The sequence below is a fragment of the Saccostrea cucullata genome, unplaced genomic scaffold, assembly GCF_032062105.1.
Source record: "Saccostrea cucullata isolate Sc308-1 unplaced genomic scaffold, CSIRO_AGI_Scuc_v1 ctg214, whole genome shotgun sequence".
Lineage (NCBI taxonomy): Eukaryota > Metazoa > Mollusca > Bivalvia > Ostreida > Ostreidae > Saccostrea > Saccostrea cuccullata.
Window position 1 is genome coordinate 250,075 of NW_026929583.1, and position 27,803 is coordinate 277,877.

The 27,803-nt window shown below is 34.5% G+C and overlaps 3 protein-coding genes across 4 annotated transcripts in view; 1 reads left to right on the forward strand and 2 right to left on the reverse strand.

Annotated features, from left to right (window-relative positions):
* Window positions 1-27,803, reverse strand: part of LOC134281297 (uncharacterized) — a 61,594-nt gene that overhangs the window by 8,236 nt on the left and 25,555 nt on the right. The window lies entirely within an intron of this gene.
* On the reverse strand, window positions 340-23,650 carry LOC134281299 (delta(14)-sterol reductase LBR-like). Its single transcript, XM_062763786.1, has 20 exons — window positions 23,497-23,650; window positions 22,626-22,747; window positions 22,273-22,329; window positions 21,699-21,871; window positions 21,412-21,503; window positions 21,120-21,270; window positions 19,663-19,950; window positions 19,262-19,353; window positions 18,620-18,715; window positions 16,475-16,581; window positions 7,858-7,876; window positions 7,062-7,319; window positions 6,675-6,839; window positions 6,363-6,546; window positions 5,980-6,174; window positions 5,444-5,667; window positions 1,939-2,107; window positions 1,430-1,510; window positions 1,216-1,338; window positions 340-1,111 (listed from the first exon to the last, which is right to left on the reverse strand). The coding sequence occupies exons 1-20, from the start codon at window positions 23,542-23,544 to the stop codon at window positions 951-953; spliced, it is 2,805 nt and encodes a 934-aa protein (XP_062619770.1). The 5' UTR covers window positions 23,545-23,650; the 3' UTR covers window positions 340-950.
* LOC134281295 (polypeptide N-acetylgalactosaminyltransferase-like) overlaps window positions 23,690-27,803 on the forward strand; it is a 37,385-nt gene continuing 33,271 nt past the window's right edge. For both annotated transcript variants that reach the window (XM_062763782.1, XM_062763783.1), the window contains exon 1: window positions 23,690-24,040. In XM_062763782.1, coding sequence (XP_062619766.1) covers window positions 23,948-24,040 — 93 coding nt within the window. In that variant the 5' untranslated portion in view covers window positions 23,690-23,947. The remainder of the gene's footprint in view (window positions 24,041-27,803) is intronic.

Sequence of the window (27,803 nt, forward strand, 5' to 3'; positions counted from 1 at the left end):
AATATAATGATGTTAAACTTTTTGAATGACCCTTGTAAATAATGTTCTATTCTCAAACGTATTTCAAAAGAATCAATGAAGAATATAAGTAGTGCTGGCTTTGGACACAACAACCCAACCAACTCGAAGAATGCAAACTAGATCCCCTTCATTTCAACATTAAAACATAAAAGTATCAAGTATTGATTTTTTAATCCGAGACACTTTACAATAGTTATGCTTTAAAGTTTTGGAAGGATTTACATTTTTTGTTTCATTCAGAATATCTTTACAACATTGAATGATTGATATATTTTTTTTACTAGATTCTTAGCAATTCTTAAATAGCAAAATTTAGCAAATAAAACATAGAATTTTAACTCAATTTTCTCTGCATTTCATGATAAAAATAGAAATACAGGCCACATATCATATTTATCAACATTTTAACACAATTACTTTTAGCACACACATTTATGTACAAATATTTACAATATTTACAGAATATATGGGACATGGAAAATGATTTGAATTGCACATAATTTTGAAATCTAAATGTTAACTATATCATTTGTGGTACAGAAATGGGATGAATAAATTAAAATGTTTTATATATGACACTCATTATACATGTACACCCATGGCAAGTTAAATAGGTACAGATAACCTAATACTTATACAGCCCTGAGAAAAAATGTCATATTGCCACTTATATAAAGTTGAAATAAAAAAACAAATTTTTAAATATTACATTTCCTCTCTTTAACTTAAAAAAAAATCTTAAAAACTAACTTTAAAAATCTTAGATAATAATTCTTCTATTATAAAACTCTTCATTAAAATCATACACAAGTATCTTTAAATAAAAATATTATCTCTTTAAAACTTTATTGTCCCTAAAATGAAATAAAATAAAACAAGTCTTTGGATGCATTTAAACTTGAATTTTTAACACCGAGAATTATATCCTTTCAATAGACAAGAGGACAGATCCTGTATTTGACCCGCTCGCAGTAGCGGTCCCAGCTAGCCTTGTACTTCTTGGCACAGCTCTCCGAGTCACGCATTTCTCTGTGAACCAACAAGATGGTGAAATACACGGGGTAGAAATATGGCAAGGGTGTGCTGGAACCTGCAATAGTAATCACAGATGTTGTAATCCTTTCTCACAAAAATCTTAGAATGAAGAGAAAAATTGCCAGAATGTAATCTGTTAAGTGCTCTGACAATACTTACCACAAGCCAATGACCAAGACAGGGCCATAAGGATGTCTCCTAAATAATTTGGCTTTCGACACAGTCCCCACCAGCCAGACACCAAGAGTTTCTTTCCTGTTGATGTAGGAATTGTCTCCAAATCTGTAAAAAGAAATTTGTTCACCAATTAATGAATCATCTTAATATTTTGGAACACCTTTCAACTTGAAATGGCAGAAATGTGAATACTTACGAGCTAATGCAGGGTTGTAGGGATTCTTTCTGAATTCATTTTTCTGAGAGTTGCTGCCTCTGAATATTGTGTATCCAACAACTAAAATACAAATTGTATCAACCATTGTAGTAGAAGCTCAAGGTTTAGTGCAAGAAATGAACAACAAACGACATTAACTTGATTTTCTCCAATAAGTTTTGGGGAGAAAATTCATAAAATATTTCAAATATTGTTGCATCAAATATGCATCATTATTCCCAAACCCAAGGGCTGCAAGTGAGCTGTTAGGGTCATGCTCCAAAGAATGAAAAGTTACCAACAGACTTTCATTTTTTCTTCTTTTGAGTACTATAGCATCAATTCTCACCAAATTTGGAAATTTATCAAATATTGGGGGAAAAAAGTAACATCTATCAATTTGGCAGGGTTCCAACTGCCACTGGATTGCTTCTTCCCCCCACACATTTCCTTCATAATATATCCCCTATACCTGAATTGACGGGATCAAAGAATGCCGACACACTTACAGTTTAGGACTGTGATGCCGGCCAGGCAATACCAGGGCAGGGATTCTCCGTGCTCTGCCAGGAAGCGGGTCTGTAGACAGTAGAGGAACGGTACCCAGACCAGGTCTCCAAACACCAGCATAAAACCGAAGCCGTCAGTGATAATGTCCATAGTCGTCAGGATCGCATCCTAAAATAGAAGACTTCAGTTTATACATTCATATCAAACAGCAGTGTTGTGTCTCTTTTTAGGTATATTGGAAAATTAGACTTCTGTTAAATAAGTTCATATGAAAGAGCAAAACCTCCTCTCTTTCCAAGTATATCAGAAAAGATAAATTCTTGTTCTACTTTTTAATAATGATATTTTTACCTATAAAATTAACTCATTAATAGTTAACATTTACTACTCTACATTGCTCTTGAAGGCAGAGATTTTATGCACCGCCTTAAAAACACCTGGTCTGGGCAGCCCTGTCAATCAAGTGAATGAAAGTCCATCATTGGATGCTGGAACTTGATTGACATTTACCTACTGGTCTCTGTGTATACCCTGTACACCTTGTTTGGGACTTGTGGTGACTTTCTAATTAACTTTTGATCCTTTGATGTTTACTGAACATAGTATACAGAAACTGTATTACCATGAACATCTTTAGATTAATGACATATGAAATAAATATACCTTTAGTATTTGAAAGGATAATGATATAATATGCATTTATAAAAAGAAACTTTGGTACATATTTTTTTTTCCAAATGAAATTTCGATATCAATTTTAATGTTATGCAACGGCCACAGGAAAAATGGTAGACAAACCTATCACAGGATTATTTTTAAACATTTTGACGTCTTACACATAGCGAAACTTGGAAAGAAAACATGGAGGTTACAAATTCTAATTTGGACATTTTTTTTTATTTTCAATGACGGAAAACCTAAAGTGGAAATGTTATTAATTAAGTTCAGAAAAAGCACTGTGTAAAATAATTAAATTTAAAAATAATTTTTCTTACCATAGGTCACTTAATATATTTTCCTTTTTTAAACAAAAAAAGAATTTACAAGCAATCTTTTAGGATGTTTCATGGTGAGAACGCTTTATTAATGTTAGGATGAATCTGAATATTTTTTTTTTGCGAGATGTAGTTAACACAGCTCTCTTTTCATTTAATTCATAGATGGGGTCCAAGGAATGAATTATTTTCAATTACTCTAAGTTGGTTGTAACAGGATTTTTTTTATTAATACATGCATTACAGTGCTCCAAGTCACACTTGCTCTCAGGTTGCAAAATGGCGACCTAAAAATTTTTTTGGTCGCCATTTCAGAATTTCTGGTCGCCATAATCAAAAATATCACTCGCCATTAAAAAAAAAATGCATTTTGTGAATAAAACTTGATAATTTAAATAAGGATATGTATTATGTCTTTACTATATCATAGATTACTTATTACTGTGACTATAAAAATTTGCTAGAAGAATGAAATATTTTTATTGAATACATGTACCCTTATGGTTGTACAGAAGAACACAAGTAATCTCATTACAGAAATAAAATTTTATCAATTGAAAATACAAGCTTGACAGCTGTTGAGATAGGACTTTGCCTGCTGTTTGTTATGTTTACTTACTTCTACCTACCTAACCCATAACACAGTCATTATAAATGCCACCAAAACACTCTTTATTAGCATGATAATACAACGATGATTCATTGTGATATGCAAGCAGTTGATCAAATAACAAGGTCGGATCTTAAAAAGTGTACAAAGTTTGAATGCCATTCTATCAGGAACATTATTTGTCCACGTCTCTGGTTCAGGTTTGTACAGCATGCCATGCTGTCATAACATTACGTGATCTAAGCAGGGACCAACTTAGGGGGCGACTGAGGCGAAATAGTCGCTTTTGGGCTCCAAACTTCGCCGTAATTTATCATGAAAGCGAAGATAAAGTCGCCCTAACATTTGCAACCCCATTATTGAAAATTATAAAAAAAAAATCTATTAAAAAACATGGTAGAATCGTCAGTAGTTTATAAATCCTGTTTTATTACTGCCGAAATAAACAAAACAGCAGGACACTTGCACCTGTTTCACTAAGTATGACCAATGCATCGAATACTCTGTCGGAACTCCTCTAGATTTTACACTTCCAGGTATGATAAAGTCCATCGTTACAAGGAAGTTATGCACAACCAGACACAAAACAGCTGGTCAGCTATATCGATGTCATGCCAAAGATGTTGAAGATGATTTTAGATCTTTTTATTGCCAAATAATTAATTCATGCTGTGAATACAGACCTATTTTACTGTTAAATTGTGTAGTTATTGACTGTCTAAGAAATTACATGTCTGATATACAGAGTTCAATCAGCATGCAGTACGTAGTACATCAAAACTTTTTCAGAAAAAAAAAAAAATTAAGATTGAAAACAAATTTTAAAGAGATAATAACAAAATTATGACTATGCAATGAGGCTTCAAATTTAAAATGAAAAGATAGAATTTAAAATTTAATTGTGCATATTAATTATTATGCTAGAAATGAAAAAAAATCTTTTACATTGTCATTGTTTATTTTTTTTGATTTGTTTTGTTCGTTGTTGTTTTTTTTTTTTTTGCTAGATATACCTTGTAATTGGAAAAAAAAATCAGATTCTTTTTCTCCTTTAAATTATTTTTACTAGGATTTCAATACAGAAAAAAATTATTGAAAAGTATTTCAAGTTATAAACAATGAAATAGTTTCATTTTTAAAAAGTTTTATAATGATCAGTGAGCATCACGTGCGCTAAGAAGTCTCCCTAAATTTCAAAACTTCTCCCTAAATTTCTCTGAGGGAGAAGTGAAGTCTCCCTAATTTTTGGGTCTAGGTTGGTCCCTGTCTAAGTCCATGCAACGCTTTGTAAAGTGTATTTAAGTATATGTCTTCAAACATTTTCTTGATAGAGAATCTTTACAAATGAAATCTCGATCCCGATCTTAAAAATTGGACGTTTCCGGCCCAAATTTTCTCAGTCGCGAAAATGCGAGTGTGTTTTCATTTCTAGTCGCAAAATCATTTTTTTGGTCGCAAATGCGACCGTTTTAGTTGCAATTTAGAGCACTGCATTAAGTCTAAAACAATCTTTGTTTTAATATTTGAATTTATTGTATGATATCATAATTTTTTTTAATTGGTAGGGGTGTTTTCAAACAGTAAAAAATAAATCAATATCTAATTGAATGAAAACAACCTTTCACTGCTAATTTTATAATTCTCTCAAAATCATCAACACAGGTAAAGTTTGACACCTGGGGTATTTCACTGTGTATTAAATCACTTCCTGTGTATAGGGATTAGGAGACAGATGACCACAGGTAGACTACTAGCCCCCAAGGCATTCACACCTGTACAAAATAAGCCCCTCCCTCACCTGGAATTTACCATCCGGTAAAAAATCTCTGCCTTTAAAGTACATTAACTGATGCTGTGATGCTAATAATTTTCATCATCTGTTCACCTATACAACCTTACCTCAAACCACAGAGCGTCTGCCACATAGAGACCCTGGAACACCACCACCATGGTGAGGGCGGGGGGTAGGGAACCGGACTTTTGGTACGCCTCGGTCAGGAAAACCAGGTTAATCATCAACCATCCAATCAAACCAGGGCGAAGCTCACAGAAAAACTTCAGGTCAAAGTTACCAATCCTCGGGTTCAACTCGTGTCCAATGAAGAAGTCGTATAGAACATTTCCTGAAAGATTTAGAATAACATTACTTTTAAATATTGAAAATTCTGTTAAAATCTATGTTACAGCTAACTTATTTAAAATCAGAGTTTCTCGGCATTTAGAATTGTTTTAGATGTCTATTTTAAATCTGAATAAAATAAGTTGCATGAGCAAAACTCAAGAGAAATTCATGAATAAAAGATTTATATAATAAAAAGATTTTATAAAACTGGTTTATGTTAAACCACAACTACACTGGATTGTAAGATTTTTCAATGTGGAATTCTAATTGATCATCCCGTCTATATTAAATCAACAATAGTGATTTTTTTTACCAGTGTTTCCCCCGGGGGCCAGCTTGCTGTTGGGACCACGCCTGGCTTTGATGTACAACAGAACACTCATCACGAAGGAGAAAATCGTCCCCGTGGTGATCAGAGCCAGAAACTTGTCATGGACCTTCTGTACTGGATACCCTAAGTAAACAGCGGCACCAAAGGCTGCTAAACTGACCAGGAGGGCAAAGAAACCTGTAAAATAAACACAACTAATGTAATGCAGAGGCCAAATGTTAGGATCTTCTTCTATACCCCCTTTTTCTAAAAACTTCACCTGTATATTGTTTAAATTTTTTGTGACTTAGTTTCCATGGGAAACACAGCTCTCTTTATTATTCATATTTAGAATCAACAGAGAAGGATAATGTGTCAGAACTTACCATTACACCTGTAGGTTAGTTGACCCCCTGACCTCAGTGGTTGACCTTTGACCATTCGTCCAATAGGCAGCAGGTAGATAACAGATTGGAAGACAAACCACCCCAAGTAAATGGCTGCAGCTTCCCAGTCAAAGTATAACTTCAGATCAGTGGGAAACTTGATCATACGGGGCTTACAACTTTTCTGGAAATGAAATTTTTTTGTTCAAAATAATCTTACACTTTTCTTTACCAACTGTTACTTCTTGATAGTGTTATTTTTTAAAAGAGATTGTTTTCTCTCAGAATTTTAACAGAGTAAATTCTGGTTACCTTGTCACACATGAGATTGAGTCCATATACTGTGGCAGGAAGCAGAATCAGCATAAAGAATGCTCCGATGGCCCCTCCAAACTCGTGGTGAGTCGTCTTAGGTACCCTCCTGGGTACATCCATAGAGGGCATCTCAACTGGCACTCTCTTCTCTGGATCCTTTGTCTAAAAGTTGGGAATATTCAATTTTAAAAATTAAAAACATGTTTAGACATAAGTCTAAAAGTAAAAGTAAACACCTCCTAAAAATCTCCAGGGGAAAAATTCTCTTGGGGAAAAATACCCAATATCGGTAGTAAAAATGTCCTAGATTAATCCCTGAAATCAATATTAGCAGAACTTTAAATGGTCTAAGTAACTGTACATTTGTACACCCTGGAGACAGACCTTGTTTTCCAGACGGGCTGACCTCCTGGTAGGGGTCACTGCTCGCTCTACTGACCGCCTCCTGCCTCTGGCGGGGGACTCCACTTTTCCTCTGGTGGGGGTGGCTACCTTGGATCTTCCTGGGGAATCAGCCTTAGAGCGCGCTGGGGACCGGGTCTTTCTGGTGGAGGGTGGGGACTTCGGGACTTTCCTTCCCCGACTACGAGACCGACTTCTTGATCGACTCCTTGATGTAGATTTAGATGAAGTTCTCTTACCCTGTGAAAACACAATAAAATGTTATGACAATCACTTGTGCCTTGATAATCATTTCACTCTATAGAGATCAGTCACTACAAAATGAAGAGATTAAACTTCCATGATTAACACACACTTACATCATGCAATACATTTTTTTAATATTGAATGGCCAACACATATGAAACTGGGGTTTGATCTATTTGTCTTTCATGAACAACTCTCTTCTCTGATCAAGTCATAAGAGAACTGCTGAATGTATCATCTTTCAATTGCATCATTTCAGATTGCTTGCAATTATAAATACACTTTGAGAGATATTAATGCTCTTTGCCTATAAACTTGAAGTTTAATAAGACATATTTACCTTAAGTAAGAAATTCAGTACACTTTCTCATGCATTATAATTCTTAATAATAACCTGGATTCAATGCACATGCATGTGCACATCCTATTTTATGCAAGAGAACTTTAAACACATACATAACACCCATGTGACCAAGATATTGAAAGGGAACCCCCTTTCTATAAATAGAATCAATAACACTAATATACTTACTCTTCTTGGCGATGCCATCCTTGTGTTGGGCTGGGACACGGACTATACTATAAAACAAGATAAATATGTCTATAGGTTATTTATAATTGACAGATCCATTAAAACACGCTAACAATCACATTAACCATATACTAATACTAAGGACCATCCCTTATCAAATCTTCAAAGGCTTTTCTTTGCTTAGTTAAGCCTATAGAATTATGCCACATACTGATACTTGGCATTTAAAGCCCTGCAAACAATCAACATTTATAGTACTGTACTGATATTATACTAACGTACGGAATAATTAAAATTTGATACATTTTAAATAAGTCGAAAATTCAGGGCTGTTTTGAATAGGTCAACTCATAAGATACAGTTAAATTTACAAAAACTACTAATACAAAAAATAAAACGCCTATGCGTGTCCGCCTTACATTTGAATAATGAGTATTAGCAAAATTAAATAGAGGCTTTACACAGCAGACCTAGGCACCGTTCTCATTCTGCCATTTAACAAGTCAATGCAAATCAAATTGTGCAAGTAATATGTGCAATGATAATTATATGTGTGTATTCACATTTAAACTTCCGAATTCTTACTTGAAAAGAAGATTAACTACTGCCAGTTTGTAAACACGCCGATGGCGTCATATGTAAACAGACAAAAGAGAAAGTTGAATCCCCACGTTTCACTTTCGAATTATAAGCAAAACGAATAAATGATAACCATTTGTGCATACATGATTTTCTGAAATGAATGTTTATAAATTAATATCGTGTGTCATTTAAGACAATTTCATTTAAAATTTTGTAAATAAACGTAAAATATACACTTACTCCAAAATCTCTCTTTCTTCCTGTGTTAGAACGAAAGGACGCTATACTACCCTTGGCGGGCTGTGATGTGATTGGTTGATTTGTTACGCTCTTTGTTTTCCGTATTTTCATTGGTTGAGCTATCGGGTCAACATATAGTCAGTTTTCAAGTTCACTTCGGTCATGATGAATGAAATATAGTGTATTTTAGATTTTTTGGATGCAACATTTTGAAATTTCCATGTATTAAATAACAAAAAAGTAGAAAAAGAACAAAGAAATAAAACAAAAAACAAAAAAGATAAAAACACTAAAAAAGTAGGATAAAAACAAAGACCCCCCTCAAAATTAAACGTGAGAAAATTTGTGATGATAAACATGCAGTTACTCTCTCTCCATGTGGCTCAAGCACCCATGGAATAGGAAAGAGGAATATATTTATTTTTAACTGAAAATTGTGCAATATCTGTAGCTCTTTGAAATCTTTTATGCATGCCCAAAAACAATGTCAAAAAGCATAAAAAATTTTGGTTCATTTTTCAAATAACTGACCTTCCAAGCCCCCCCCCCCCCCCCAAAAAAAAAAAATCAATAATATACCCTTGGTAGATCTGGACTTTGGATATTCGCAGAATAATTAAGCAATAAAGGCCATAAACAGTATGTATGATAGACATGACACTCAAAAGACTAGACAAAGAAATTAAGTATATACACATGTATTATGATTACATAGTACGTACTGTATAATGAATTCATAACTTTACCTGTAAATATTTCGGGAATTTAATTCATTATTTTTGTACCTTTTAGATATACTGCATGCTTCGAATTCTTGTTTGCTAATTCTACTTAACTCGCTAAATATACACACATATTTACAATTTAAACAAACTTTAATTATTACTTTAACGTTCGTATATAGTACCCTACCTCTCGACAAGCATTATAAATATTTAGTGGTCAAAGATACTCTAATAATAACTATTTCATTTTTATACAATTTCCTCTCTGGTAAATTCATACGTCATATACCTCATATACATCTTACATAATAAAATTTTTCATTTCTACTTTTTTTTATGTGCTAGCTTACACTTTAAAAGTTAAGTGAGTTGTTTTCTTGACAATTCAAATGGTATGTAAATTTCACCAAATGTAAAATATAACTGTATCCACAATTCCATGTAATAATAAATTTATTAATCAAATACATAAATTTTTAACAAAAAACATAATGATTCCATGTATCCAAACACATTCTCCTTCTTCTTAAATTATAGCAGGATGACCAATTTAACCTATATTCTGAACATTGTCATATTCAAAACAAATACAAATGTTCATTTATTTGACATTTATTTTTGTCTTTCATATTCAAATGCTAACTCTGATGAAATTTTTGTTCTGAAAATTCTCAATATTTGAAATTTTATTCATTTTTTATTCTTTCAAATAATATCTGCCTCAACACATGATAGCAAATTTGAAGAAAAGATCCCTATGTGTTCACTTTTCACATTTTATATTTTAAAAACTTTAAATGTTTGCTACACTGTTGCTCAACTTATTCAGCTACTTGTGTCCCTAAGGTTTGAAAATTGAACTTGGATGTAGATTACATATCCTACAGGCTTTGTAATAAGTGTGATAATTAATAAAATCAAACAAGAAACCTTGAGGCTTGTAAGATTTTTAAACTAGATATGCTTTAACTGAAACTGTGAACTGTTTTAGCCTTTAGACATATTATCACTGACCTAATTAATCACAAAAAGATGTAAAGAAGGCAATTGAATTTTGATTTGCAAGTTTTGTACTCTTTGCTATCTTTCAAAGAATTTTGAAATGACAAATGTGTGGTTCAATATGGCCTCATATCAAGACTAGAAAACAAACCAGAATTCATTACAGTCAAGTAAATTTAAGATGTCTTGCAAGTTTTGATAACTCTGGCTCAAAAAATATATAAATTTTAAAATTATAATTTTATTAAAAAAATCATATCCCATTTACAAAGAGACATATTAGCTATTATACCTATAGATAAATACTACAATGCAGAGATTTAAAATTACTGAACAAGTCTTTAGCATTACCGGGTACTCATTTTTTAAAACCACATAAATTAACTGAGTATCATTTAGCACTTGGATACATGTATATAAATAGCTTAATTAGCATAATCTGTCATGTTCACAGTTTTCAATACGAAACACATAAACAATTTAGTTACAGTAAATTCTGACATCACATGAGGTCCAGTAGGATATCATTACTGTATAGTCAGATATCACACAACGAAGTCCAGCACAATAGGATATAATTAGTCAGATATCACTCAATGAAGTCCAGTCCAATAGGATATAATTAGTCAGATATCACCCAATTATGTCCATCCCTTGGGTTTTATATATTTAGACGTGATATGATCTTCCATCTGAAAATCTATATGGCTCTCCCTAAACAAAGAAAAAGTTGAGTTTATTATTTTCTTAATTTCACAGCTTGTTAATTTAAATAATTTCTTCATTTAACACTTTATCATGTCTTAATCGAATAGCTTGTTAATTTCTTTAAACAAGAGGCCCATGGGCCTTATAGGTCACCTGAGCATTATGCAACAACTTTCCAGTGATTGAATTTGTTCCATGTTTCAAGCCAGATGCTATAGCATTTACAATTTTGATCATCATAACTATACACTTAGCAGTTGCTTAGTTTGGTTACTTAATACTAGTGTTGGCAAATCGGACGATTTTTAGTAACCGGTTACTCGCTTCATCTTCCGATCGAGTACCCGGTTACTCGGATGATTTTTTGGTAAAAGTACCAATATCTATTATTTATCTTATTCTATACTTATCGGTAGTAGTAATGCACAAATATACTGTATAGGGACATTATATTTACAATACACACATACGATATCGTCAAAGATTTACGATTTTAAAATAAAGGGAATTAATAGGAATTCGACACACAAAGACAAATAAATACGTCATCGTCAATCACCATTTTACACATTCTTTTTCAGCCCTCAAAATATGTCGCAATCAAGGAGAATAATTATTTACATACTCCATAATTAATAGTCAATATGTGGAGTGTCCAGTAAATCGCTGGTTTCCGAATAATTTAAGCTTAGGTGATTTATCAGATTTTGAATCAGCTGTTCTTTTGTTACAATTCCAAGCTTATTATGTCTGCGGCGACATCTCGTTAAATTATCAAATGAGGTAATTATAACTCAGGCCTTCAAAATATGTGTACCCCATGCAATCAAAGCTATTAATTATATAAACTGTAAAAACTAATCAAAACAATTTGATTCACTACAACCATGCACTAGATCAGGTCCTAAAATTAGGGAAATGTGGAAGTTCGTATACATTTATAAATTATAAAACATTCATTTTCTATGCCTTTACTATGTAGAATTTATTTTATCCGAGTAACCGAATAGCAGTTTTACTAACCGATACTCGCAACGTTCGACGGTTAACCGGTTAACCGGGTACTCGTTGCCAACACTACTTAATACCCATAGGAAGGGTAGGGGAACAAAAATTGCATTTCAACAAATCAGTAATATTCAGCAATGATAGAAACATAGGTAATCAGAGATTACAGAGCTCACCTCAACGAATGTTGTCTTTAAGTAAGGCAAAGTCACACAATTAACCAACAAGAAGTATACATTCCAAAAATGAAAATATTTTTAAAAGCAATTTTGATCTGATACTTTGAAATAGACCTACATAAAAAATTTAAACTACTTCTTCTTCATGAAAATGTAATGAAAATCCAGCATCTGAAGCAAATTTGAGAGTTTTCATCTCTTGATGCAGCATTTATGCAAGTTTGGTTTATACAATGTTATATAAGCCTTATAGTTTTTGGTAATAGACCTGCAACCATAACTTTTACCTTGTCTATTATCTGAAAAATGTATGTCCAATTCAGCATCCGAAGCAAGTCCATTAGTGTGCATCCTTAGATGTATCATCCATGCAAGTTTGCTCATTATAGGGCTCAAAGTTTATTGGAAATGAAACATGCATCAAAACTAACATTTTCACTCATCCACAAAAAGTAGGTCAGATTCAGCATACGAAGCAAGCCTGGAAGTATGCATCCTTAGATGTATCATCTATGCAAGATTGGTCATTAAAGAACTCATAGTTCCTTGGAAATGAAACCTGCACCAAAAACTTTTAACTATTCACTCAACTGGAAAATGTAGGTAAGATTCAGCATCCGAAGCAAGCCTGGTAGTGTGCATCCTTAGATGTATCATCCATGCAAGTTTGGTCAACATAGGGCTTAAAGTTACTTGCAAATGAAACCTGCACCAAAAACATTATCCTGTTCGCTCAACTGGATAATGTAGGTCAGATTCAGCATCCGAAGCAAGCCCGGTAGTATGCATCCTTAGATGTATCATCCATGCAAGTTTGGTCAACATAGGGCTTATAGTTACTTGGAAATGAAACCTGCACCAAAACCATTAACCTGTTCACTCAACTGGAAAATGTAGGTCAGATTCAGCATCCGAAGCAAGCCCGGTAGTATGCATCCTTAGATGTATCATCCATGCAAGTTTGGTCAACATAGGGCTTATAGTTACTTGGAAACGAAACCTGCACCAAAAACTTTAACCTGTTCACTCAACCGGAAAATGTAGGTCAGATTCAGCATCCGAAACAAGCCCGGTAGTATGCATCCTTAGATGTATCATCCATGCAAGTTTGGTCAACATAGGGCTTATAGTTACTTGGAAATGAAACCTGCACCAAAAACTTTAACCTGTTCACTCAACCGGAAAATGTAGGTCAGATTCAGCATCCGAAGCAAGCCCGGTAGTATGCATCCTTAGATGTATCATCCATGCAAGTTTGGTCAACATAGGGCTTATAGTTACTTGGAAATGAAACCTACACCAAAAACTTTAACCTGTTCACTCAACCGGAAAATGTAGGTCAGATTCAGCATCCGAAGCAAGCCCGGTAGTATGCATCCTTAGATGTATCATCCATGCAAGTTTGGTCAACATAGGGCTTATAGTTACTTGGAAATGAAACCCACACCAAAAACTTTAACCTGTTCACTCAACCGGAAAATGTAGGTCAGATTCAGCATCCGAAGCAAGCCCGGTAGTATGCATCCTTAGATGTATCATCCATGCAAGTTTGGTCAACATAGGGCTTATAGTTACTTGGAAATGAAACCCACACCAAAAACTTTAACCTGTTCACTCAACCGGAAAATGTAGGTCAGATTCAGCATCCGAAGCAAGCCCGGTAGTATGCATCCTTAGATGTATCATCCATGCAAGTTTGGTCAACATAGGGCTTATAGTTACTTGGAAATGAAACCCACACCAAAAACTGCACCAAAATGTTAACCTGCTCCAAAAACATTAACCTGGTAATTCCTTTGCTGAAATTGCAGCATCTGAAACTTTGACTGGTACAATAAAACACATTTGAAGCATCTTCCATGCATGTCTCATCAGTATAGGACACAGAAGTAATTAAAAAGAAAACTGCTGCAAAAAACTTAACCTTAACCTGGGACGCCGACGCCGACACCGACGCCGAGGGTATCACATAAGCTCCCCCCAACTTCGTTGAGGTGAGCTAAAAAGTGAGCAAGCTCACATACCCCACGCTCCCCCAAAACTCAAAGTGCTGAAAATCCTGGAAAAAATGGAGGATCAGAATTTTCCGGTAATATGCACATCTACACATTGTGTCCTAAATACCTGCAAAGTTTGATGAAATTCTGTGCAGCGGTTTATGAGGAGTTGCGCTGACAAACTGTTCATCACTATATTCAAGATATCCCCAAAAATCTAAGTTGTAAAGTGCCGAAATTCCCAGAAAAATAAAGGATTCGGAATTTCCTGGTAAAATGCACATCTATAAATTGTGTCCTAAATATCTGCCAAGTCTGACGAAATTCTGTGCAGCGGTTTATGAGGGTTCGCACTGACAAAATGTTCATCTGTATATTCAAGGTATGGCCAAAAATCTAATTTGAAAAGTGCCAAAATTCCCAGAAAAATAAAGGAATCGGAATTTCTTGGTAATATGCACATCTACACACTGTGTCCTAAATATCTGCAAAGTTTGACAAAATTCTGTGCAGCGGTTTATGAGAAGTTGCGCTGACAAACTGTTCATCTCTATATAAAAGGTATGGCCAAAAACCTAAGTTTTTACTGCAGAAATTCCCGGAAAAAATAAAAGATTCGGAATTTCCTGGTAATATGCACATCTACACATTGTGTCCTAAATACCTACAAAGTTTGACGAAATTCTGTGCAGCGGTTTATGAGGAGTTGTGCTGACAAACTGTTCATCTCTATATAAAAGGTATGGCCAAAAACCTAAGTTTTTAGTGCGGAAATTCCCGGAAAAAATAAGGAATCGGAATTTCCTGGTAATATGCACATCTACATATTGTGTCCTAAATATCTGCAAAGTTTGACGAAATTCTGTGCAGCGGTTTATGAGGAGTTGCGCTGACAAACTGTTCATCTCTATATTCAAGGTATGGCCAAATGCCTAAGTTAAAAAGTGCAGAATTTCCCGGAAAAAATAAAGGAATCGGAATTTCCTGGTAATATGCACATCTACACATTGTGTCCTAAATACCTGCAAAGTTTGACGAAATTCTGTGCAGCGGTTTATGAGGAGTTGCGCTGACAAAAAAAAGGACTGACTGACTGACTGACTGACACTCTGACGGACGGGTCAAAAACATTATACCTCACGCAACTAGTTGCGTGGGGTATAATAATCAGTAGTGCCACTACCACACTTGAACCCTTGACTCTTAGGCCTAGATCCACACATCGCACAATTTTTGAAAAGGCGTCCTTGCTTTTCAAAAGTATTTGATTAATACCAAGGAGCAGATTTCAAACAATTCATTATTTTTCAGTATATAAGTACAGCCCCCCCCTCTATGGTACAACTGACCCTGGGGTCTTGAAATTCACAATACTGGAAGAGTAGGGCCCTTGCTCATAACTATATAGGTAGTTCATATGTTTATACCCAGGAGCAGAAAAGAAAATATTCAAAGATTTAATGTTTTTTCACTATATAATCAATAGAGCCCCGCCCTAACACCAGAACCCCTGACCTTGGGGCCATAAATTCACAATTTTGGTAGAGGCCTTCTTGTTCATCATAACTATGTACTTAGTTAGTTTATTTAATACTTTGGAGCAGAGAAGAAGATTTTCAAAGAATTCGTGTATTTTCACCATATAATCAAAAGAGCCCCGCCCTAACACCAGAACCCCTGACCCTGGGGCCATAAAATTCACAATTTTAGTAGAGGCACTCTTGCTCATCATATCTATGTACTTAGTTAGTTTATATAATACCCAGGAGCAGAGAAGAAGATTTTCAAAGAAATAATGCATTTTCACTACATAATCAATAGAGCCCCCCCCCCCCCCCAACACCATAACCCCTGATCCTGGGGCAATAAAATTCACAATTTTGGTAGAGGCACTCTTGTTCATCATAACTATGCACTTAGTTAATTTATTCAATACCCAGGAGCAGAGAAGAAGATTTTGAAATTGGTTCAGTGGTTGCAGAGAAGAAGCTGAAAATGTTCAAAAGTTTACCACCGATTGACGACGAACGACGAACGGAGTACGACGACGGACGAAAACAGATAGCAATAGGTCACCTGAGTGACTCAGGTGACCTAAAAAGACATCATGTGGTTGACAAATTTTGATAAGATTTTGCTTTCTGTAGATTATATGATGAATTTTGATGAATCTTACTTCCAGCAGCGATTGCAATAGAGGTCAAGGTCACAGCCATGACAACGGATCGTTGCGTCCTCCGTACAAATACAGCAGTATGGAAGTTCATCATCCTCCTCCTCTTCCTATAAGATAAAGGTTAAATAACAACATGTAATTAAGACAAGATGTGTTTGTAAAACACTGACGACCCCCATATGGCAGCTTATGTCAAAGGTTGAAGTTTCTCAAATGCAAGTCATGGTCAAGGTTAAAATTGTTGGTATCAATAGGAAAGTCCTGTCACAATAAATACACATGTGAAATATGAAAGCCTTAGTACTACCTGTTCAAAAGTTATGTCCAAGGTTAAAAGTTTTTTTAAAGTGGGTCAAAATCAAAAGTGAAGGTCAAAAGGTAAAAAAATATTTAAACCTGAAAGGTCTTGCCATAATGAATAAACTTGTGAAGTATGAAAGCCCTAGCACCAACTGTTCAAAACTTATGGTAAAGGTTAAAGTTTGGTATTTTATTAGGGCCCCGCAAGAATTTGCGGGTGCCCTATAGTAATCACTCTGTCTGTCCGTCCGTCCGTCCGTCTGTCTGTCTGTCTGTCTGTCCGTCTGTCACTCTTCCGTCCACAAATTTTCTGTTTTTTTCTAATATCTTTTTTTATGGTTGCCCAATCATGTTCAAATTTGGTATGGTGGTTCAGTAGGCAGAAATACATATTTTGATGCTTAGTTTGGTTCTCTATGTCCTCTGGTTTGGAGCTGGGGTGGTGGAGTAGATTCCTTAACTATGCATAAGAATGAATGGACAACTTTTTTTATTGTTGTCCAATCAAGTACAAATTTGGTATGGTAGTTCAGTAGGCAGAAATACATATATTGATGCTTAGTTTGGTTCTCTATGTCCCCTGGATTGGAGCTGGGGTGGTGGGGTAGATTCCTTAATTTTATATACCAAAGCATTGGCAAAGAGAGATAACTGCTGAAGATGTTCCCATTGTAAATTGAATACTAGCTGCTATGAGTCCTTTGGGATTAATTAGCTTTCCTCCTGAAGAAAATCCAGAACATTATCTTTATCTGTCAAATTGAGATGAATTACCACCTCTGTCTACAAATAAGTTTGTTTTGAATTTAGTCAATTTGGAATGCTATGAACACTCTGAAATGTGGATTTAAATCTTTATAATTTATTTTTGTTTAATAGAACTTTATGATTTCACAAGAAATAGATTTAAGAAGATTTTTTTTTAATTTGCTTTTTTCACTTTATGTTAATTTAAGAATATTATTAATTTTTAGGATAGTTGTATAAAAAACCCATTCTGTCATTAATACTGAAAAAGTTAAATTCTTATTGTACCTTTAGAAGAAAAATGATGAGAGAGGTAGTCAATTAATCCCTTGGGATTAATTATCTAGCCTGCTGCAGAAAATTTAATAGGCTTTTCTTTATCTGTCTTAGATAAATGAAAACCTTTGTCTGCAACTGCTGTTTGTTTGAAGTTAAGGTCAAGCCTTCATGATATCTGCATTCATTGAAGGCTGGCATTTTATATAACACAAGCCTCATAATTATTTAAATATACATTCAATGTTAAGTTGTTCTTTACTGTCTAATGTAAATACAAGGATATTATTTTCAGGTTTTTTAATATTCAAGAATTATCTTGAAATTTTAAGAATACATTTTTTGTTGCTTATTCTTCGTAAATTTTTTAATCATTCCGTAAGCTGCGACCTATTAATTCTACCCCATGGCGGGGCCCTTGCTGACTGGTCATTATAAAAGTGTGTCAAAGTTCTAATTTTAAATAAAGAGGTCAAGTTTGGTGGTACACAAAGACAGGTCTTGATACAAAGAATACTCCTGTGAAATTTGCATGCCCCCACTTACTCAAAGGTTATGGACAAGGTTGAAGTTTTGCAGACAAACAGATAGACAGACAGACAAACAGATGGACTGACAGGGTATAAACTTTATACCCCTAAATCTTCAATTACGAGGGCATACTTATTCTTTAATTCTGTGATATTTATTAAATTTATAGGTGATCTGACATTGTTTTGGAGTTTTCTACAGCTTACTTATTCCGTTAGTCGATTATTACATCACATTACCATCTCTTGTTTTGGAGCTTTCTATAGCTTACTTATTCCATTAGATTATTACCTTTTCTTGTTTCAGAGCTTTCTTCCCTTTGCTGTTCTGATTGATTGAGATTCCATCTTTAGCTGCTGCTTCATCCAGCTTGTCCTCTTCCATTATCTGACATTAAATAAACTACTATAAACACAAGACAGTATATCCACAAAATTCTGTAAACCACCTTTATTTGTCTGTGAGAAATATCTGAGAGTATAGTGACACCATATTTCTTAAAAATTGCTGTGAACCATTTATTTTGCTTTTTATTTGTCCCAAAAATTGATTGTCGCAAATTGATTTCAAACTGGCAAATCATAAATAAAAGATTATGGAAATAGAAGTTGGTTTACAGTACTAGTGTGCTTCTTTCTATGAGCAGTGTTGCATACTGTGAGTTGAGAGTAAAAATTTTAAAAAAATGCAGCAGTCCTGTCTTCTTAATAGATTTAAGCTAGCAATAAGTTATGAATATCGTTGTTTGATCACTTGTTTGATGACATCACTAGCCTGCTCACCTGTTTGATGACATCACTATACCCTGCTCACCTGTTTGATGACATCACTATACCCTGCTCACCTGTTTGATGACATCACTAGCCTGCTCACCTGTTTGATGACATCACTATACCCTGCTCACCTGTTTGATGACATCACTAGCCTGCTCACCTGTTTGATGACATCACTAGCCTGCTTGTCTTCGTTATCAGTGTCGGAATTTTCTGCTGGATTATCTTTGTCTTCTGTCTCTGAGCCTTCTCCTGAAATTGACAAGGTCAAGGTCAATCAGGAAACGGATACATCAAAGATATACTTCATTTCATGGTAAATTTTTACACCAAGCAATAATAGCTGACTTATATCCCAAACTAAAATGACTTTATACTGGTAATATGCTGCATCTGACTGCAATGAAACCATTATTGGTTTTCAAGACTTTACATTCAATTTTACTTGTGATAAACAAAGATTCAGTATCTAGATGACTATGTGATGTGTCATACCCTGCTTGTTGACGTCGTTATTAAGTCGACCTTTGATCTCCTGCAGTCGTTTAATGACGTCCTTACCTTGCTTGTTGACGTCGTCATTACGTCGACTTTTGATCTCCTGCAGTCGTTTCATGATGTCCTTGTCTTTCTCTAGGTCTTTCAGTGCTTTCCTGGCCTCCAGCTCACACTCTTTTGACGTCTCCTCCAGGATTTTATTGATCTCCTCGGCGCTGATCTCTCCCCCCTCCTCGTTACTTTTCTTCCCCTCCTCACTCGGAATGTTTCGCACGTACGGCTTTGTATCTTTGGCTTCCCCACGATTCAGATCGTTTTCATCTTTGTCTGGATTCTGCCCTGAATTTTCACCTGAAATGATGAAACATTAATCCTGTTATAGTTTACATTTTATTAAGTAGGTCTACTGGTCATTGAGTCATATCAAATCTCTCTAATATAAAACTCTACATATCTAATATACAGTCAATTGATTTTCATACTTTTTCGCAACTTTATCAAAGTAATATTCATTCTACCTCTACACATGCATTATCCATATTTTCTTGAAGACCTTTTAAGACTGAAATCTCTTTCTGAAAAGAGCTTTTATGCATGTATCAAATTTTGAAGTTTCCTAGTCTCCCTATTATGTGAATCAGTTTACTGCAATGAAACATATGGTGATAACAAACAGCAGTTACATCAACTAAGTTCAAAAGTCCATAAAACAATACAAAATAAGAGCAGAGCAAACATGGACCTCCAAAACATCAGAGGTGGGATCAGGTGCCATGGTGGAGTGAGCATCCCCTGCCAACCAGTCACATCCATCGTGTGCTCCTTGTCATGATTGGGAAATAACAGAAAAATCTGTTGTCATTTCAGTGTATAAATAATGGTCAGTCTGATTTCTAGCTCTGTGAGGTAGTTAGACTTACCCTTTCCTCCTTTGAGATTAGTCAGTCTGTTTTCTAGCTCTGTGATGTTGTTAGACTTACCCTTTCCTCCTTTGAGATTAGTCAGTCTGTTTTCTAGCTCTGTGAGGTTGTTAGACTTACCCTTTCCTCCTTTGAGATTAGTCAGTCTGTTTTCTAGCTCTGTGATGTTGTTAGACTTACCCTTTCCTCCTTTGAGATTAGTCAGTCTGTTTTCTAGCTCTGTGATGTTGTTAGACTTACCCTTTCCTCCTTTGAGATTAGTCAGTCTGTTTTCTAGCTCTGTGATGTTGTTAGACTTACCCTTTCCTCCTTTGAGATGAGTAAGTCTGTTTTCTAGCTGTGTGATGTTGTTAGACTTACCCTATCCTCCTTTGAGATTAGTCAGTCTGTTCTCGAGCTCTGTGAGGTAGTTAGACTTACCCTTTCCTCCTTTGAGATTATTCAGTGTGTTTTCTAGCTCTGTGATGTTGTTAGACTTACCCTTTCCTCCTTTGAGATTATTCAGTGTGTTTTCTAGCTCTGTAATGTTGTTAGACTTACCCTTTCCTCCTTTGAGATTATTCAGTGTGTTTTCTAGCTCTGTGAGGTAGTTAGACTTACCCTTTCCTCCTTTGAGATTAGTCAGTCTGTTTTCTAGCTCTGTGATGTTGTTTGGTAAATGACTCTCTAGTTCCACTTCTTTAGAAATTTCGTCCAGAAGATCGTCCACTTGTAACTGCTGGGTTCTCTTGTCTGGTGGTTTGTATACAGGCTATACAAAGAGACCACATATATCATACTAATGATTATCATAGAACCATAAGAAGTTTCTCAAAAGACAATGCTGTTAATCATACCCAACAATTACTTCCTGCTTAAACATTATGCTTTTGTATTTGTTCAGTAAACCCACTTTTTTATCGGAGTGTTGATTGTCTGGGTTCTCTCCCTTTAGTCTAGCCAGCCTCTCTTTGATCTCCTTTTCCGACACGTTTTCTTTGGCAACTACCAACAAAGGAAGGGATGTAAGTAAACATGTCTGAACGTGTCAGCAAGACTAGAATCATTCCATCGATACACTAATAAACTTACTGATGCACTCATTATCTTTTACAGAACACCTTATTCATTGATACATTTAAAAGATTATTGTTTTATAAATAGTCAGTTGTAATTTTACCATTATCCGGTACCCTTTACCTTGTTCTGGGGTTTTCTCCTTGAGTTTTTGAAGCCTCTCTTCGATCTCCCTCTCTGCCCGGGAGTGGGAGGGATGGGAGTGGGAGGGGTGTTTGGGGGTCCCTTTGGCTGTTTGTTTTTTGGAGGGGGAGCCTTTACCATGTTCTTCTCTCTCCTGTAATGCGGCTAGCCTCCTACAACAGATAAACATCACTGGAGATCCATACACCAGCAGGATCACATATGATATATATATATTAGACATATTAAAATACTGCTTAATGTATTTCAAAATTATTGTCAAAGGTAAAATGGACAGGAAGATATATGTCATTAAATTTTGTTGTGGCTCATTTTTTGGTGAATGTGTGGGTACCTCTTCTCAACAAATAAATATCCTCCACAAGTTGATATATTAAGGTTACTAAATGATTATTTTGAATATATTTTATGAATAAAGGTATAAAAGAATAAACAAAATAATGTCCCCAAAAACTTGTAAAATTTGAGCGATCCACAAAAATTGCCCCCCCCCCCTCCCAAATTTTAATGCTTTCACATTAATTAGTTCATTTATAGTGATATCAGAACAAACTTTTTATAGGCCTCTGGTGGAGAAACATCTCTCTTCTTCTCCTCAGGTTTTATTTTCCTATAAAAACGAACATAGAATTAAAGCATTGAAAACTGTATGCTGTAATGTATATCTTATTATTTTATATTACAAGATTTTTACCTGGATAAGACATTGTAACATTGCTGATGAAATATTTTTAAAACATTGACCATAAATAATAGAAACATTTGTTAATGATTCAGAAATAGAATGACACCATTTTTACCATGTTTATTAATAGTGCAGCATTTGTTGATGAATAAAGTGACACAATTTTTACCCTGTTAGAATATTGTAACATTTGTTGATGAATAAAGTGACACAATTTTTACCCTGTTAGAATATTGTAACATTTGTTGCAGACTTTGTGTTTCTCGTTGTTCAGTTTTGGAACTTCATGTTTCTTTGTTAGGCATTTTCCACAGAAGGCAAACCCACAGTTTTTGCAACCATGCTGAAATAAACAAGATGCTTATTCAATATTGGCCACAACACTCTCTTATATCAGCATTATTTTAATGTGTATTTACATATTGATAAATAAAACCCATTATTGCAGTGATCACTGAATTAAATTCAATGATTTATAGAATCTGGATACACAAAATATTGAGGCATAATTTTTTAACTTTCCAAATTCTTGACATTTTGTTTTTCTAAATTCTGAAATGTTACAATAGTCTCTTTGCCCCAAGGACCATAATTAGAACAATTAATTAGAACAAATAATTTGCACAGGAGATAGGAATGTACTTCACTTTTTTACCAATATATATTTGTATTAACTTTGTTTTAATTTCTTTAGAGGACACTTTTATATCTTTTATACATCCCCCCCCATGCTGATATATTCTCTCAATATATTTCAACTCCTTATTAGGACTCCATCCTAGCTAAAGGTGTTACATAATCAGAAAAATAAACATAATATTTGACCTTAAGTCCCTTATGGCCAAACTATCCATGAAAGAAATGAAATGACCTATCCAATTTTTCTTCTTATAATTAAAAAAAATTATATTCCTTGAAGTAAGAAGACAATAAAAAATGTTCAAAAATCCTCAAAATGTTAAAAAAAAAATATTTCTTCGAGATTTCTCTTTAATGAGCAACAAAAATTCTCCAATTTGACTAAATGAAACTCTGGTCATACATCTCATCTCTGTACATGTACATCTTGTATATTTTTACATAAAAAATAACCTCTTTATGGAAAAGACCGAAACTAGCTCCACATCCGTAGCAAGACATTCTTCATTTGCAAATCTGACATATCAATCAGAAGAAATTTTGCAAAACATCATGTGCTTTTGACAATGACTGTGACAGCAAATATTTTGTTTTCTACAGACACTTTTATTATCTCCGTTGTGGAAGAGTTCCTCAAAAGGGAAACCACTCCCTCTAATGATAACAGACGGGATTGACAGACAGTCGTTTAGTCTATGCGTTAGAACAAGCCGTGTCTTGGGTGCTGGAGTAATACACACCGTCTGTAATACAACACGTGTATTGATCGGGTACACAGAGAGTTATCAGGGGACACCGGAAAACTACGACATCGGTCAGAAATAGAAACTGTTGACAGTTTTGTGTGCACGATGGATTAAAACCGTGGGAAAAACGATGTGACAAAAATACTGAATTAAGTGACATGCCTCGGAGAAAGTGTCGGTGGGTGCTGTTTTTGGGGCTGCTCTGGGCCGTGCTGCTGATCATGTACCTGTACCGGACGCCCGGGGACAAGGTAAGCCCCCCCCCATTCCCCCCCTGTGTGGGAGGGTGACCTGTGTCCACGTCACTGTGGCCATGTGGGCCACCGACACCTGCCGGTTCCCACGAAGGCCAGGATTGATAATGGAAAAGCTTTTAACATCAGAATATTTAATAGAGGTTTCAGAAAGTTTAGGCTAGTCTAATGGGCATTAGTGTACTCATGCAGCTGTAACCAATGTAAAATAAATCACTGACATGAATTTTTAGAGTTAAGAATATTCAATAAAAAAAATGTACCCGGTATCATAAAATTTGTTATTAGAATATAGCAAAATTTATTTCAAAATGAGATAAAAGAGAAGAGAAAATTAAAAAAAAAACTTTCTATTTATTGTCATTTTCATGGCAGACTGTACGTACGTAGGTAGTAACAACATGATCAAGTCGGATTACATGATTTCAAAAGACAACTGCAAGATTAAATTGGGATTGAGTTCGAAAACTAACTCAAGGACACTTAACATGTAGATCAGCATCATATTAGACATGGAGTCAATTGACATTAAATTTTAATGATGTGGTTAATTTTTAATATCTCTTTAAGTTAATTAGATACAAAAATATGTTCAGCTAATGGGTATCATATGTCCTGGGCACATGATGACCATGAAAATGACTATTTTTTTTATAATTAAAAAAACGGGGGGGGGGGGGGGGCATTTAAGATCTGATAACTTGACCAACTGTCTTGCTGATAGTGAACTTTTCCTTCCATTGTTGGTTTACTTTGATATACCACCGTGTACAGTGTACACACAGTTTATGAGTGCCAGGAAACATGGCCTGATAAATCGGTGTTTCATCTTCATTCATCATCTGTGCCTACAATTGACAGAGTACATGGATAAAAATATTCCCTGGCCTTCAAGAATATCCTCTCAGACAGATAAATAATTAGATTAATTGTTACTTAATCAGAAAAGGAATCAAGTGAAAGGTGAATTAGTGCAGCATGTTAATCATCACCTAAAAAATATGGATCAATCATGTTGAACAGCCTTCTTTGCTTTGGATAGTCCATCTTACTTATTATATCTTTTAAGTAACAATTGGACATGCATTTTATTTAACAGTCTTAGAGCAAGTGGGTCACTAGTCATTTAGCCTATATTGTTATGTGGTAGTCCACAACTTATTCATATTTTACTGAAGTAATACACTGGATTGACAACTGGACATGCCTGCCCTCATTGCCATGTGATGATATTGGAGCAGGTCACTCTATAAAGTGACCGACCACTGGTCATTCAGTCAATAAATCTTGGTCTGTGATTGGGTATTTATGTTGTATAAGGAGAGGAGAAAATGTATGGCTGGACTGGAAATCAAACCTGGGACGTCTTATCCTGTAGTCAGGTGCTCTACCAGCTGTCAGCTACTCAGTCTGATATACATGGCCCATACCATTACACCCCTTCAGTCCTCCTAAATTTTCTTCACCCTCAAAGACACAACCCAAATTCTTTGCCCTTAGTTGGCATGTCTTTCAGTTCTGAAAGTCAAGGGGTGCAGTGGTCAATGGCACCAAATCTGTAATAGCTGAAAGGAGAAAATGTATGGCTGGACGGGAATCGAACCCGGGACCGCTGAATCACTAGTCAGGTGCTCTAATGACTGAAGGCAAGCAGATCCATGGCTCAACCATTACAATATTAATGCAGGTAGTCAATTTAATTGAGACTTTCCATGGAACATAATAAAAAGATTTTGAGATTATGGTGCTTCAATCTTCATACTTGTGAAGTCATTCCATTTGAACTATATTACATATTTATATTAAATGTAGCCAATTTTGAAACTTTAATCTGACAATGAACTTAAAATCTGTCTAGATGTGACTTTTGTTTTAAATCATATATATAGATATACATGTACAATGTATGTGAATGAGCAACTCTGGCCATGTAGAACCCATCCATCTCAATTCTAGAACTGATTTCCATCCCTAGTACATGTAACCCCCAGACATATTCATTATCATTTGTTTAACCAGTCACGTACATGTAAATTGAAAACAGAAAACCCCATCATCAAAAACCAACATCAAAAAGAGAAGGAAGAAAGCCAAAAAAAATTTTTGATTATCATGATTATGCACACATTTTAAGTTGAGGGTTTGCACCTATTGATTTGAAATTTACATCGTGACTGTACAAAACTGCAATTACATAAGGGCCGTTCAAAAATTACGCGGACTGTGCTATTATTTACTCTTAAATGGAAATCAATTCCTATTAATATAAGAAAGAGAAAGCCAAAAAAAAAAAATTTTTGATTATCATGATTTATGATGCACACATTTTAAGTTGATTTATTTGGCATAGAGTGGGACATTCGCCCACAAATAGCAAATTGAAATTTTCTATTAAAAAGGCTATTGGGAGGACGGGAAGAAGAAAGTTAACTTTATCAGGACAGTAAAGAACGTGATTGAGAGTCACTAATATCACATTAATCTCATAAGTAGTTTTTGGTTTTAAAACAAAAAAAAAGAATATTCTTTACTTGTTTAATAGATTTTAAGCTTGACAAGAAATGGTGTTTTGATGTTTTTAAGTCAAACTATACAGGTACTCAAGGGAAAATGTTGAGAAAATGAAAGCTCAATCACATATTTTTTATAATGCTTGTCTGAAAAATCACTCAAAATTAATACCAATTTACAACATTTTGATATAAAATTTTACATATATTATAACTTTGTTTATTTTTTTTATCAATTATCCAGTAAGAAATCATTTCATTGCTAATTACTATACACCAGTGTACATGGTGTACAGGGTATGTAAATTTTATAAGTGTCGGCCATCATGTATCTGATGATATGATTCACTTCATATTAGTCCAGTCTTGAATTTGGTTTTGATTGAATGGGTGCCATTACTTTAATCTTGTGTCCTGTGAAATGTACATGTATTGTAGAGTATTATTGAAATAACATTTTATTGATCATGATTGTAGAAAATTGTACAAACATTTGATAATTTTGTACAGCATAATTCCTAAATGGTTCTAGTGATTTAGTTTTAAGTTTAAATTTCTCTCCTCCCATTGTAAATTGTGGGTGTTTTCTCTTTTCAGTAATTTTTTCTGCATAAATCAATTGTTATTTTTATAAATCTCATCAAAGAATTAGTAAGATTGAACCCAATCATAAACAGAGAATTTTTTCTGTTATAATTTATCTGAGATAATGACAACAAAATAGATAGAGCATGGAATAATTATCCTATTAATAACTTTATATGTGTACATGAAACATGCATTTGATTTTTAAAAATAAGGTTTCATTTATTTTCAACCATATTCATATCTAATGAACAAATGACAAGACACTTTGTCGAAAATGTTAATTATTAATTAATTACACTGCTTTTATTTTGAATGCTACAAAACTCGTTTGTTCAATTGGTTGTTATATGTGACATATATTTGAATATACTGAAAATGTATGTATATTACTATATTAGCTAAATTACAATATGTATTAACTAATTATTTATCATACAAGTATTTTAAATCCTGCACACAATTTATTGCTACACCGAAGGCTTGTGAGAACCAAAGGATACTAAAGTGATTTATCTTATAATAATGGTTTTTACAAACTGAAACATAAATATTCCACATCCTGGTGAGAAAAGGTAAATCCCGTTCTTCTCCATCTTCTGTCACTTAACTCCGTTTTTTGATGAAGGTATATTTCACTGATTTAGTGTATTACTTAAGTAGCA